The 12,643-nt window shown below is 41.4% G+C and overlaps 1 protein-coding gene across 1 annotated transcript in view; it reads right to left on the reverse strand.

Annotated features, from left to right (window-relative positions):
• aplp1 (amyloid beta precursor like protein 1) overlaps positions 1-12,643 on the reverse strand; it is a 59,238-nt gene that overhangs the window by 10,918 nt on the left and 35,677 nt on the right. The window contains exons 2-7 of the mRNA XM_088998296.1: positions 9,029-9,208; positions 6,925-7,054; positions 2,496-2,608; positions 2,237-2,424; positions 1,853-2,160; positions 923-1,050 (exon numbers count right to left, since the gene is read on the reverse strand). Coding sequence (XP_088854422.1) covers positions 923-1,050; positions 1,853-2,160; positions 2,237-2,424; positions 2,496-2,608; positions 6,925-7,054; positions 9,029-9,208 — 1,047 coding nt within the window. The remainder of the gene's footprint in view (positions 1-922; positions 1,051-1,852; positions 2,161-2,236; positions 2,425-2,495; positions 2,609-6,924; positions 7,055-9,028; positions 9,209-12,643) is intronic.

A 12,643-nucleotide genomic window follows, 5' to 3' on the forward strand; every position in this document is an offset into this window, starting at 1 on the left:
GCGTGTTCATATGAACACAGATAAATTCATGTTCAAATGCATTGATGTTGTTTCTTGCCATATTAATTCCTGTTAATTATATTTAATTATATTATTGTGAATTATACACTCCATTTGATCCTATTTGACACTGTTTTGATTTTATTGTGATTTTTTTTTAACAGTGAATTTATGTTTGTCTATGTATGTATGCCCCACTGGCAGGAGACCCCGGGGACGACAGTCACTGTACATTATAAACACTGTACTACAGTGTTTATTTTATTTTATTTTTATCAAAACTGTGCATAGGTGAGGCACACAGTTCTTCTGCCTCATGACATGGTAATTGCAGATTCTTCTTGTGACTCCTCGCTGCAGAATAATAGAATTAGTGACAGCAAGCTACAGTAAACAGTTAGCAAGTTAAGTGCAACCATCCAGTTGTTCGTGTCGTTCATTTTATGACTATTGCTCATTGGTGCATGCGCGTCAGTGCGTAACAGGTCAAAATTGTTTGGAATTTGCTGCTTAAAAGGATATTGGTACTGTATTTTCCTTCAACCATGGATGAGTCAATTTTCTCAATTTGGCTTGATTTATAGAGGACTTTAAGACAACTATTGCTTCTTGAAAAGTGGTTCACATGCCCTAAAAATGTGTTGAATGAAAAAATAATTAAAACACAAATACACCAGACAGCGTAAAACACGAAAACAATGTAGAGCCAAATAATAGAAATGTATTTAGAGATGACATGAAAGAAAAGGACAGACAGGAAGGGGACTTGCTTTACATTTAACGGAAGGTCATGTCATGTCTTAATTTTATATTGTGGTCAATATCATACTTGTGAATTTTGGGCCAAATCGCGCCAAACGGTGCATAAACAAAAGCCGATTTTATAATCCTGTTCAGGTACTCTCCACCCTGTCAAATTCACCTCATTGATGCGCTTCATGCGTCGTTCCTCCAGGTCTGTTTTGGCACGCAGAAAATTGGCATGCTCAGTGTCATCCACTGGTTTCTCGAAATAAACATCCACGCCATCTGTGGGTCGAGTGGTTGTCACTGCAATGGGAGTGACAGGAAATACACGCAATTGCTTTTACTTTGTTTGGCTTCAAAGTTGAAAATTACAGTGATTCAGGCAAATATTTACAGTGCTTCACTTTTTTTTCACGCATTTTATTTACTTGCCAAATTCCAAAATACTAAATTATCCCAGCACTAATTAAAAACTAATTTACCAATTGTAAAAACATGAGGATATATTTTTGTAATTGGATGAAAAATAAAATCAAAATAAACCCCATCTTATGCATTTAATATTCACAGCATTTTCCCAATACTTTGTTAAAGCAACTTTGCCATTTTTTAAAAGTAAGAAGCGACAAGGGTGGAAGAGCGATCTCTGGACAGACTCCAGACAGGCTGCCATGTGCCATTTTACTAAGAACTAACCACACAGACCAGTTTGGTAGATTGTTACATACTGTATATGGTCGCCCTTGTAGAAGTTTTTCCTGTTTCCACAGAGCGTGTACAATACGGTGGAACTTTGGCAGAGCAATTGTCAGATTCCAGTTACCTCCCTGATTCCTCACTTTAGATGGGATCTCAAAAACCATTTGAGTGTACACACTTACAGTATATGTGGGGTAAGGCATGAAACAAGGGATACAGTGGACAACTGAAATTGGCAGGGAATGTCTTGGTGGCACGAAGCCTAAAAATATATATATTAGCTGCATCCTTATTTTAGGGATGAGAAAACCTCACAAAATGTGGGAAAAGTGAAGCACTGTTTCACCCAAAAAATATTGGCTTTAGTACAAGTTGTGCTGATTAAGACGGGGATGAGTACAAGTACCGCTATCTCCTTTCATCAGAGGTGGCGAGGTTGTGGCTTTGTAGCTTTTGTCATAGTAGGACGAGTCCAGATAGTCAGCTGTCTGGTAGGGACCCGAGTCGATGGGGTATTCGTATTTCTCTGGGTTCCTCACTGCAATGGGCTCCTCCTCGTCCTCCTCTTCCACAGGATCATCGTCCACTTCATCCTCCTCTTCCTCTTCCTCAACCTCGTCTTCCTCCACCATCTCGTCATCGTCATCCTCCATATCCGTCTCGTAAATGTCGGTGTCCGGGGAGGGGCTCGGAGTGGGTTTCATCACTTTGCTGCTGTAGAAATAAAAGATGGTGATCCTACATTCAGTCATGCTAAGTGGTCAAACCGAATCTCTCGGGGGTATCTTACGCAGAATTGAGGATTCCGCGATTCTGTGTGGTCTGATGGCTAGTGAGGAGTTCCCTTTCTTCTATTTCTGGTTTGCTGCTGGTGCCGCTTCGACCCGGGCAGCATACATATTCCACCCCGCGGAAATTTTCTCCGCATGGCAATAGCATCCCATAGCTGTGAAGCTCCAGATTGTCTATGGTGCAGGCCTTTAGGAGAACAACATTGCAGTCATCTTGATTGCTTCACACACATTTCCATGTATTGCCATGTATCACACCTCCTTCGCGATGTTGTGCCAGTACACGTAACTCTCGCAGGCATCCATCTTCTCCTGGTGAAGGAAACGACATCGGTCTGGAACCAGCAGGGCCTCGCTTACATACTCACCTTCTGCACCGACATGGAAATACACAAGGATCTCATTATGTCTGTGTAGGCTCTCAGTCATACGGGAGTGATCCATCGTGATAAAGGTTTCATCATGCCGTCATCTGTACTACTTTGAAGGTGCTGGACGTTTCGCTCCTCATCTGAAGAGCTTTGTAAGCGAACTAAAGTTGTGCTGGTAACGCTGGCCCTATATATATATATATATCCTAATGGACAGAGGTGGCCGTGCCAGACCTCTGCTCTGATAGGTCCCTGCTTGAAGGTTGGGGGAGCAGTAGACTATTCCATGAAGCTAATCTGATTCCTTCTTTTGTCCTGTCTGATTACCACTAATGTACTATTTCTCTGATTGCCCTGGTATCACCTCATTAGCATGACTAAACCTATGTGGCAACGACCTAAGAAGTCTGTTGTAAGCACTGTCTAAATGAAACCTGAAACCACCATGGCGATTGAGTGAAGGCTTTTGCTCTTTTCAAAGAAGTACAGATGACGGCTGAAGAAACCTTTTCATCGACAAACATCTCACTGTAAGAATCTTCACCTCTTTTTCTTTTGTCACTTTAACCGATGCTGCCTACACGACTCTCAGGTGACACAGACACCTCTCCACAGACACTTTTCCTTTCGGCTTTTCCCTACAGGGGTCGCCACGTGAATCAATGTCCTCCATCTAAACCGGTTTTGTGCATCCTCTTCTCTCACACCAGCTACCTTCCTGTGCTCTTTGACCACGTCCATAAACCTCCCCTTCGGTCTTCCTCTTGGCCTCCTGCCTGGCAGTTCAAGATTCAGCATCCTTCTCTCGATATAGTTGGTCTCTCTCCTCTGGACATGGATGGCTCCGTTGACACAAAATGTAGTCTACCTGTGTACTTCTGCCTCCACTCTTATAGGTCACCCTGTGTTCCTGTCTCTTCTGAAAGAAAGTATTCACAATAGTCATTTCCATTCTCTTAGCAAAGTCAACCACCATCTGTCCTCCAGCGTTCCTCATCTGGAGTCCAAACCTGCCCATCACCTCCTCCTCATCATTGTTTCCTGCGCCAACACGTCTATTGAAGTCTCCACCAATTACAACCCTCTCACTTCTCGGGATGTTCTGTATGACTTCGTCAAAGTCCAATCAAAATTTCTCCTTTTTCGCCAGCTCACATCCTACTTGTCGGGCATACCTACTAACAACATTTAACATCACGCCTTCAATTTCTAGCTTCAGACTCAGCATTCTATCTGATACTCTTTTTACTTCTAAGACATTCCTAACAAACTCCTCTTTTAAGATAACCCCAACTCCATTTCTCTTTCTGTCTTCACCATGATAGAACAACTTCAACCCTGACCCTAAGCTTCTAGCCTTGCTCCCTTTCCACCTGGTCTCCTGGACACACAGTATGTCTACCTTCCTTCTCTGCATTATGTCAACCAGCTCTCTACCTTTACCTGTCATTGTTTCTACATTCAAAGTTCCTACTCTTAGTTATATACCAGGCATAGGCAAACTACGGCCCGCGGGGCACATGCTAGGCTTTGTAATCCGGCCCGCCAAACTTGTCCAAATTATAGTAAAAACAGTGTCCGAGAGTCATGACAAAACGTTAGCAGACAGCAGGGCTGATAACTCTGAAAAGTTGCCTGCCTGCCCCATTTCTCACAATTTGAAACATAATTAGACGAGTAATCACAAAAAAAAAACATTGTAGAAAAGTATTACGTTTTTTTCTAATTAAGGCTGTACCTACCGCAAATGCTACCTTGCTCCAGTTGTCATTTGTCGTCATGGTGCACAATGCAATGTTTGCATTTCTTGCTACAAGCCACTAAGCGCCTTTCATAACTCTCAAGTACACTTTACAGTCACGGTGTAATGTAGTTTACGTTTTGTAGCGTCACAAATTTTGTTAGCTTCTTTTGAATCTTTCTTCTGGGCTGAGGTTCTGTGCATCTATTTTGGAAAATGACATACAAATGCACGTCTTTATAACGCTTGGGAAAGTCCGAAGCACAAAGCAGGCTTCTGATTGGCTGCTGTGCCGAGTATGCAAATTTCAACTGTAGGTAGCCTATGTGTCTGTGTGCTTGGCAACGATACATGTGTACTGTGTGCGCGTGAAGGCTAGGGAGTCCGTGGCGAGTTTGTAGAGCGCACGGTCAGGACAACCCATCCATGATTTTGCAGAGTTTAACACAAGTAGATATTATTGTGCTTGAGTATTTCGTTGTGTAATAATATGTTTTGAATGTTTAAAGTGATTCCATTTTTCAATAAATGTTCATTTCTTTAACTTTGCACCTTCGATTGAAAGTTATTAAAAACAGAGACAATCTTGATAAATCACAGTGCATATGTTATTTTAATCTATTTAAATTTCTTCCTCCCAGTATCTGCAAAATAGTATGTAAATGCCATATCTTGCATATTCTTTGACACAAATTTATGAACTGATAAGGGCGATTTGAAAGACAGTTAATAAATTGGGTTGTAGTGTTCTTACTGTGCTATTAGGTTTGCACACACTACATTTAATGCTTTAGGTTTAGTATATCCGGCCCAAACATATCCTCCAAATGCTCCTACGGCCCCTCTGTCAAATTTTAGAACCCATTGTGGCCCGCGAGTCAAAAAGTTTGCCCACCCCTGTTCTATACTCTTGGCTTTCCATTTCACTCTTTTCCTCCGGGCCCACCTCCCTCCTCTCCTTCTTCGACCAACAGTAGTCCATTTTTCACTGGCACCCTGAAGGTCAACAGTACCAATGGCGGCCCTTGTTAACCCGGGCCTCGACCGATCCGGTATGGGATTCAGAGGTTTGATTCCCATATTTGTTTTGGCAAAATTTTTTACGTCGGATGGCCTTCCTGACACAACCCTCTGTATTTATCCGGGCTTGGGACCGGCACAATAAGACGCTGGCTTGTGCCCCCTTGACTCAGACACACAATCACTAATTCCTCATTTGGCATATTTCTTAAAATATGGCCATTTTCTCAAACACTGAGAAGGGTCTATCTGAAGGAGGTACCTAGTTATTTATTTATTTTGTGTTTTAGCACCGCCCTTGCATTGTTGAATGAAAAGCTGTGCACTTCAAAGCGGAAATATATGTTGCAATTATTATCTACCTTGCACGTCAATCGGGAACGCTCCACCGAAAGCCACATTTTCAGAAATACGGATACTAGTCTGTGAGGACAGACACTCTAGACAGCTGACTATGTGTAAACAAAGTTGTTAATAAGGTCAATTGTCTGGTTTTTGTTTTTCTTGCTGGGACTGCTGATGAAGCGCTGGTCAGCCCTCTGGCAATGTTTATTTCCCTTCTACGACGGGCAGCATTTTCCTTTTGTCCATGTTAGCGCTTTGTTCCAGCTTCAGCTGTTGTTAAAGCGCTATATAAAGCACTATGTATGTATTGCAATGTATTTTGGATGGCCACCCTCATTTCAAGCTCATATAACTCCAGACCCATATAATTTAGGAATGAACTCTTTTTTTCTGATAAAAGAAAAGAGTCTAAGGTTTCATACACTGAATTGAATGTTTATCTAGTCCTAAAACTCAATATTCTGTGGGTCTGGAATTTGAGTGACAATGACAAAAACCCTGGCACTGGAGATGACACATTTTTGCACATCTCTGGCAGTTAATTAATTTATAAGGTCTACTATTCAGAAAAATGTGTCAGAACATCGATGAAAAGGTTTCTTCAGCCGTCATCTGTACTTCTTTGAAAGATGACGGCTGAAGAAACCTTTTCATCGATGGACCACTCCTGTACGACTGAGGGCTTACACAGACGAATGTGTCAGAACCTTCATTTGTTTGCTTAATTTTACACTAAGTGGACCTATAATTCAAATGCTTGTTTATTTGTAAATGTGACACTAAAATGCCACCTTTTATTATTATATGATTTCTACATGTTGAAATTGCATCAACCCGAAGTGCACAACTACAAGACAACCTACCCTGTGACTGTAAAGTGTCGTTGAGAGTTTTGAAAGGCGCTTATAAATAATATGGGTCATTATTATTATTATTATTATTATTATTATTATTATTATTATTATTATTATTATTAATTGGCATCACGTTAATGAAGAGGTAGCTCTGCCAAACTTGAAGCTCATGACCAACCATTTGGTTTGTCGCATGTTCCTGTATTCTGCGCATGATTTCTTTCTCTGTGTCTCGTGCAACAAAAAGTCGATACAACAGAGTGGGATTTTTTTCAAATGACAGAATATTATTTTCCCTGATTCCCTCACCTTCTCGTGAAAATTAATTTGACAATGTTTGATATCAGTACACTTACCTAGACAGCGATAGGGCACCACTATGAAGGGGCGTGCCTGGCAGTGGCTCCAGCCTTTCTTACACCAGTAAGGGATGCTCACAGGACTTTTTGCCTCTTCTACGTGGGAGATGGAAAGCGCCGGGTACATCTGGTCGTGCGGGTCCATGCAGAGATCGACGTGTCGGGAAAAAAAAGATGCAGGGGGCAGAAGCAGAGGCGAATGAAGACAAGAAGAGGAGACGGGACATTTGGTCAGAGGACAGGTTGAAGGAAGGAGGGTCAAATAATAGTTGTGACTTTGTCGGAAGAAGACTATAATAGGGAAAGACTCATGCACCTTTGCAACGCCATGCATGGCCTCTGTCTAATGTTTCTTGAGACATGACATGACAACCCTTTTGTTAACTGTTCTTGACTGGGTCATTCAGCCAATTTATCAACTCATCGCTTTGAACAACTGTCAATAATCGTGAATTTAAAGGAAGAGGAGCACCCTGAGATTTATTCAGATTTGTTTTCCTTTCGGCTTTTCCCCAGAGGTTTGATTTGCTGATGTTTGTTTTGGCCAAGTTTTTCGCTTGTCCTTCGTCACACCGATGAGCCATTAAATAACACTGATTATATGCATAGAATGACCGCCAGATGACGCCTTTTCACCCTTTCCTATGAATACAAACAGTATTTCCCAAGGAAGCCGGTGTTAATTATGAGATTGTCCCATAATACATGGGGAATTCAGAGCTGATAAGGGGCTTATATACAATGTAATATGACATTGTATAACATATTGAATGAGTGCATTTTTAAAAGATGATATAATTAATGTTCATTAATAATTGATTTAGACCCGGGGTGCTGACACTTTTTCGGCATTGGAAGTTACTTTTGAAATGGCCAAGTCAAAATAATCTACCATTATATTTATTGAAAAATATATTGAGAATTTTTGCATCTTATGTTGCTGTATAACTGCATATGTTGCACAACACAACATAATTATGTACATTTTTTTGCCATTACCTGAGTTCACATTGATAACTGGCAGATGAGACAAACCCACTTTGAAAATGTCATTGTGAAAAAAGTCCTACTCCCATTCCATATGCAAGTGATTCTTTTCTTCTTCTTACTTGGTCCAGCTTCCCCACTCGTTTTTATACCTTATCTTACGTCGAAGAGAAAAAAAAACTGAGGATGTCACAAACGACTAGCTTGTTAACTTTGTAACGCTCCGGGGCGTAGTTTGAGCACGTAGTGTGTACCTAATAATGAGATTTCATCTGATTGGTTGTCCAGTGTCTCAATTAAGTGAAGGGATTGCTGATAGGCTGACATCTAGTTTTTTTTCAAAACAACTCAACTTTATTTGTATAGCATCAGTTCATGACAATGTCACAGCACCTTGTCATGTGATCTACCAATAGTATCTTGAAGATCGGCTGGTCAAACGTGGTTTGTGATCAAGGATACATTTGCTATTATGGGACCGAAGGGCTAGTGTTCAGCCAAAGAGGACACAAAACAAAATTACGGTCGAGCAGAAGAAGGATATCACCGAGAAACGTGAACGAGGTGTGTTAGTCGACCATTGCTACGTGTGGCTAAGGGCATTTCTGTGTTGTCTAAGCAACGGTCTCAGGCCATAGAAGAGGTTGAAAAACGTATGTTGATTTGGATTAACAAAAAGCAGTTTGCAGGGAACCGTGTTAGTGAGGATATTATCACAGAGAAAGCACTGCAACTTCACTGAGTACAGTTTATTTCTTTAATTACAATACAATAGCACATTTATTATACATAAAAATGTATATTTTATGTAGTTTTAAGGCTTATTTAGTGGAAATTGTGTTTTATGGGGAACTGGAAATGGATTATTCTCATTTTTAATGGTTTCCTATGGGAAATTAATGTTTGGAAGACACACTTTTTGCCTTACACACACTTTTTGGGAAGCAATTAAGTTCGTAAGTTGAGGTATCACTGTATTTTACATCCCAAAAAAAACATCCCTTTCCTGTATACCTTCAATAAAGTTGATCATAGCGATCTATGCAGATCTGAATTGTTGTATAAAACAGCATCAGGACAGCTGATCCAGAATACTTCTATATGACAAGCTTACCTCCTGACAGTAGGAGAGCATCTCATTGGGATCTTTGAAGCAGTCCTTGCGGCCCTGGGGGTCTGGCTCCCACTGGCCGGTCTGCGGGTTCATGTGAAGCAGCTGACGGCCGCAGAACATTGCAATCTGTGGTTCTGCCACCTGGGGGCCGGGCCCGTTTACCTCGCTCATGGACACGGCCTGGAGGAAGGAGAAGGGGAGGAACGGGGGGTGGGGGGGGTCATAAATGAGGACGAGTCGATACAAACCCTGTGACATATAATAGTGAGGCTGATCCGGGGGGCCAAGTGGGCCTCATGGGTAATTGCTAGATGCACTCTCGCAATAAACCCGGAGCTGAGGTACTGAACGAGGGTGAGGTATCAAAACAGAAAAGTTAAAGTAATGCACGAGGGAAATGCGCTTTTAAAAGGATATCGACAGAACACAAAGTCAAGGAAGATCCATTGATAGCTCACTTAGTCCCTGAAGCCAAAGACAAATAAGAGCGAATGAGAAGCCCAGTTCATTGATTCATTTGCCGGGAGCATCAAAGGTTTCAAGCATGCGGGGATGTAGATGAACACAATCTAATAAACAAAGCATACAATACAAAATATAACCCTCGATGAGCGTGTGCCCAACCCCTGACGGCAACCTTCTGAGGTGTTGTTATTGATTGTCGAATATGTTTCCTGCACCCGGGGAGGACCCGTGGGACCTTGCACTGAGCAACAAACCGCCGCTCGACCTGGGAGTCAGATGTTAAATCGAGCTCACTGACCGATGAGTCACTTCACTACATTAACAATGTGTCATGATCTGGTCGGCGACCAACGGGTGGCGCTGTCGGTCCCGTCTGCACCTGCAGAGGTGCTGGTCATCCCGATCAGTGGCGGACTGCCACGTTCGGATTGGCGACCAACGGGTAGCGACGTCAGCCCTGCCTGCAGCCTCGCAGGTGCTGGTCGTTTTAATCAGTGACACTTAAAAGGACTCCCGGCACGACCATCCGGTGTCGGGTCATTGTTTGTTGCATGCTTTGTCTGCAATTGCATGCATTGTATGCCGTGCATGTGTTAGTTTAACCGTGGCGCTCACTCAGAATAAAGGAGCCTGGAATCAACGCAAATAAGAAATGCAACTCCATTCTGAGACAGATTTATTGTCTCACCAAGCACAATAAATTAGCCTCTGGTAGTCTTTGCTAGAGCACAACATAAACATGATGTCAGTTTTCTAAATATCTGATGAGAAATAGGGTCATTTATACAGCTGCAATCTTATTAGGTCTACAGACGGACCTGAGAGATAAGAGCAAAAGATGACGGAGAGGCTGGAAGCAGGGCTGAACCAATTTGAAGAGTGTTGCTCCATGGAAGAAAGTCAGAAGGGGAATATATATATATATATATATATATAAAGATAAAAAAGAAGGAATGTGAGAATATATATATATATATATATATATATATATATATATATATATATATATATATATATATATCCCCTTCTGAAGCAACACTCTTCAAGTGTTATATATATATATATATATATATATATATATATATATATATATATATATATATATATATATATATATATATATATATATATATATATATATACAGTAAAGTCTCGTTATATCGATATCGGATATATCGATAGTCCCGGTTATATCGAAACTATTTCTATGCACGCACGGAGAAAATTACATGCAAACAGGGTCGGATATATCGATAGTCCCGGTTATATCGATATTTTTTCCAACTCCCTTGAATATCGATATAACGAGACTTTACTGTATATATATATATATATATATAAATCCTCGTCTCACCCCCCCATGGGTGGTGTCTGTCCCCCATTTTTAGCTCGGGTCCTCTACCAGAGGCCAGGAAGCTTGAGGGTCCTGCGCAGTAACCGTGCTGTTCCCAGCACTGCGCATTTCTGGACCGAGATGTTGTTCCCGGGATCTGTTGTAACCACTCGTCGAGTTTGGGGGTCACTGCCCCGAGTGCTCCGACCACCACAGGCACGACTGTCACCTTTACCTTCCAGGCTCTCTCCAGCTCCTCTCTGAGCCCTTGGTATTTCTCGATTTTCTCACATTCCTTCTTTTTTATCTTTCCATCACTCGGGACCGCTGCATCCACGACAACGGCTTTCCTTTGCCCTTTATCTATGACCACGATATCTGGTTGGTTGGCCATTACCATCTTGTCAGTCTGTATCTGGAAGTCCCACAGGATCTTTGCTCGGTCATTTTCTACTACCTCGGGAGGTGTTTCCCATTTTGACCCTGGGGTTTCCAGTCAATACTCCGCACAGATGTTTCGGTAGACTATGCCAGCCACCTGGTTATGGCGCTCCATGTAGGCTTTCCCTGCCAGCATCTTGCACCCTGCAGTTATCTGTTGGATTGTCTCAGGTGCCTCTTTGCACAACCTACACCTTGGGTCTTGCCTGGTGTGGTAGTCATGGCTGATCAAACAGAAGCGCTGCTCGGGCCAGCTGCAGCTCAACTGTTTGAAGTCTTAATTAAAATTCATAGAGAACATTTGACATGACTTCCTTAGGGGGATATGAATTAAAGATGAACAAATTGGAAGTTTATAGGTGTCCCGGTCAACTTTTAGTGGGCCCGATTTAGAGCATTTCTTTTCCCTCCGTATTCATACATTATGACCAAAAAAAAGTTGAGGGGACTCAAAATTTCAAAGCAAATAAGCGATAAAATAATTTCAGTGTTGACCATGTAAAAATTGGCCTCCTTGCATGCCCAACACATTACCGTATTTTCCGCACTATAGGGTGCTGCTAAAAGCCTAACATTTATTTTCAAAAGATGGCCATGTCCCTCACAATGCAGTGTCTTATATGTGGAAAAAGTTTTTAAAATATGTAATTTATTGAAGGTACACCTTATAATGGGGAGCCAATTCTTGCAACTACAGTACGGCCGGCTGAGTGAACAAAGCACGGATACGCATACAAAATAAAATAGGAGGCTAATTGAAATCCTACTGTCGACTCAGTTGGTCATTTGCAAGACGTACTGTATTTTCTGGTGTATAAGGCGTACTCAAAAGCCTTGATTTTCTTCAAAAGATGACCCTGCGCCTTATATGTGAAGTAATATTGAGCCACAACAGGTCTCAAAACGACTGTCAGCAGCCACCGACTGTATTTCCCGCTGTAGAACAAATAGTGCGTAACCCCAGCCTCTACTTTACTGTAACGCCTTATACTATGGTGTGCCTTATATTTGGAAAACTTTTATATATTTATACAGTGATGCCTTGGCTTATGAACTTAATTGGTTCCCAGAAAGTGTGTGTAAGGCGAAAGGTGTGTATTCCAAAAATTAATTTTCCATATGAAAACATTAAAATGAGAATAATATGTTCCCAGGTCACCATAAAACACAATTTTCAACCAAACAAGCCTTAAAACAATACAAAATATACCTTATTTTATGTATAATAAATGTGCTGAGGTATTTTAATTAAAGAAATAAACTGTACTGTATAATAAATTCATTTTATTTACCTTTGTTATGGTCGTTGATGGCTTGATGGAATGGAATGACTGGTTTCATCAGCATTAAACACTTGATGAGGAACGTTGCCCTCT

This window comes from Hippocampus bargibanti, linkage group LG06, assembly GCF_051943395.1.
Source record: "Hippocampus bargibanti isolate YZ-2025 linkage group LG06, ASM5194339v1, whole genome shotgun sequence".
NCBI classification, from domain to species: domain Eukaryota; kingdom Metazoa; phylum Chordata; class Actinopteri; order Syngnathiformes; family Syngnathidae; genus Hippocampus; species Hippocampus bargibanti.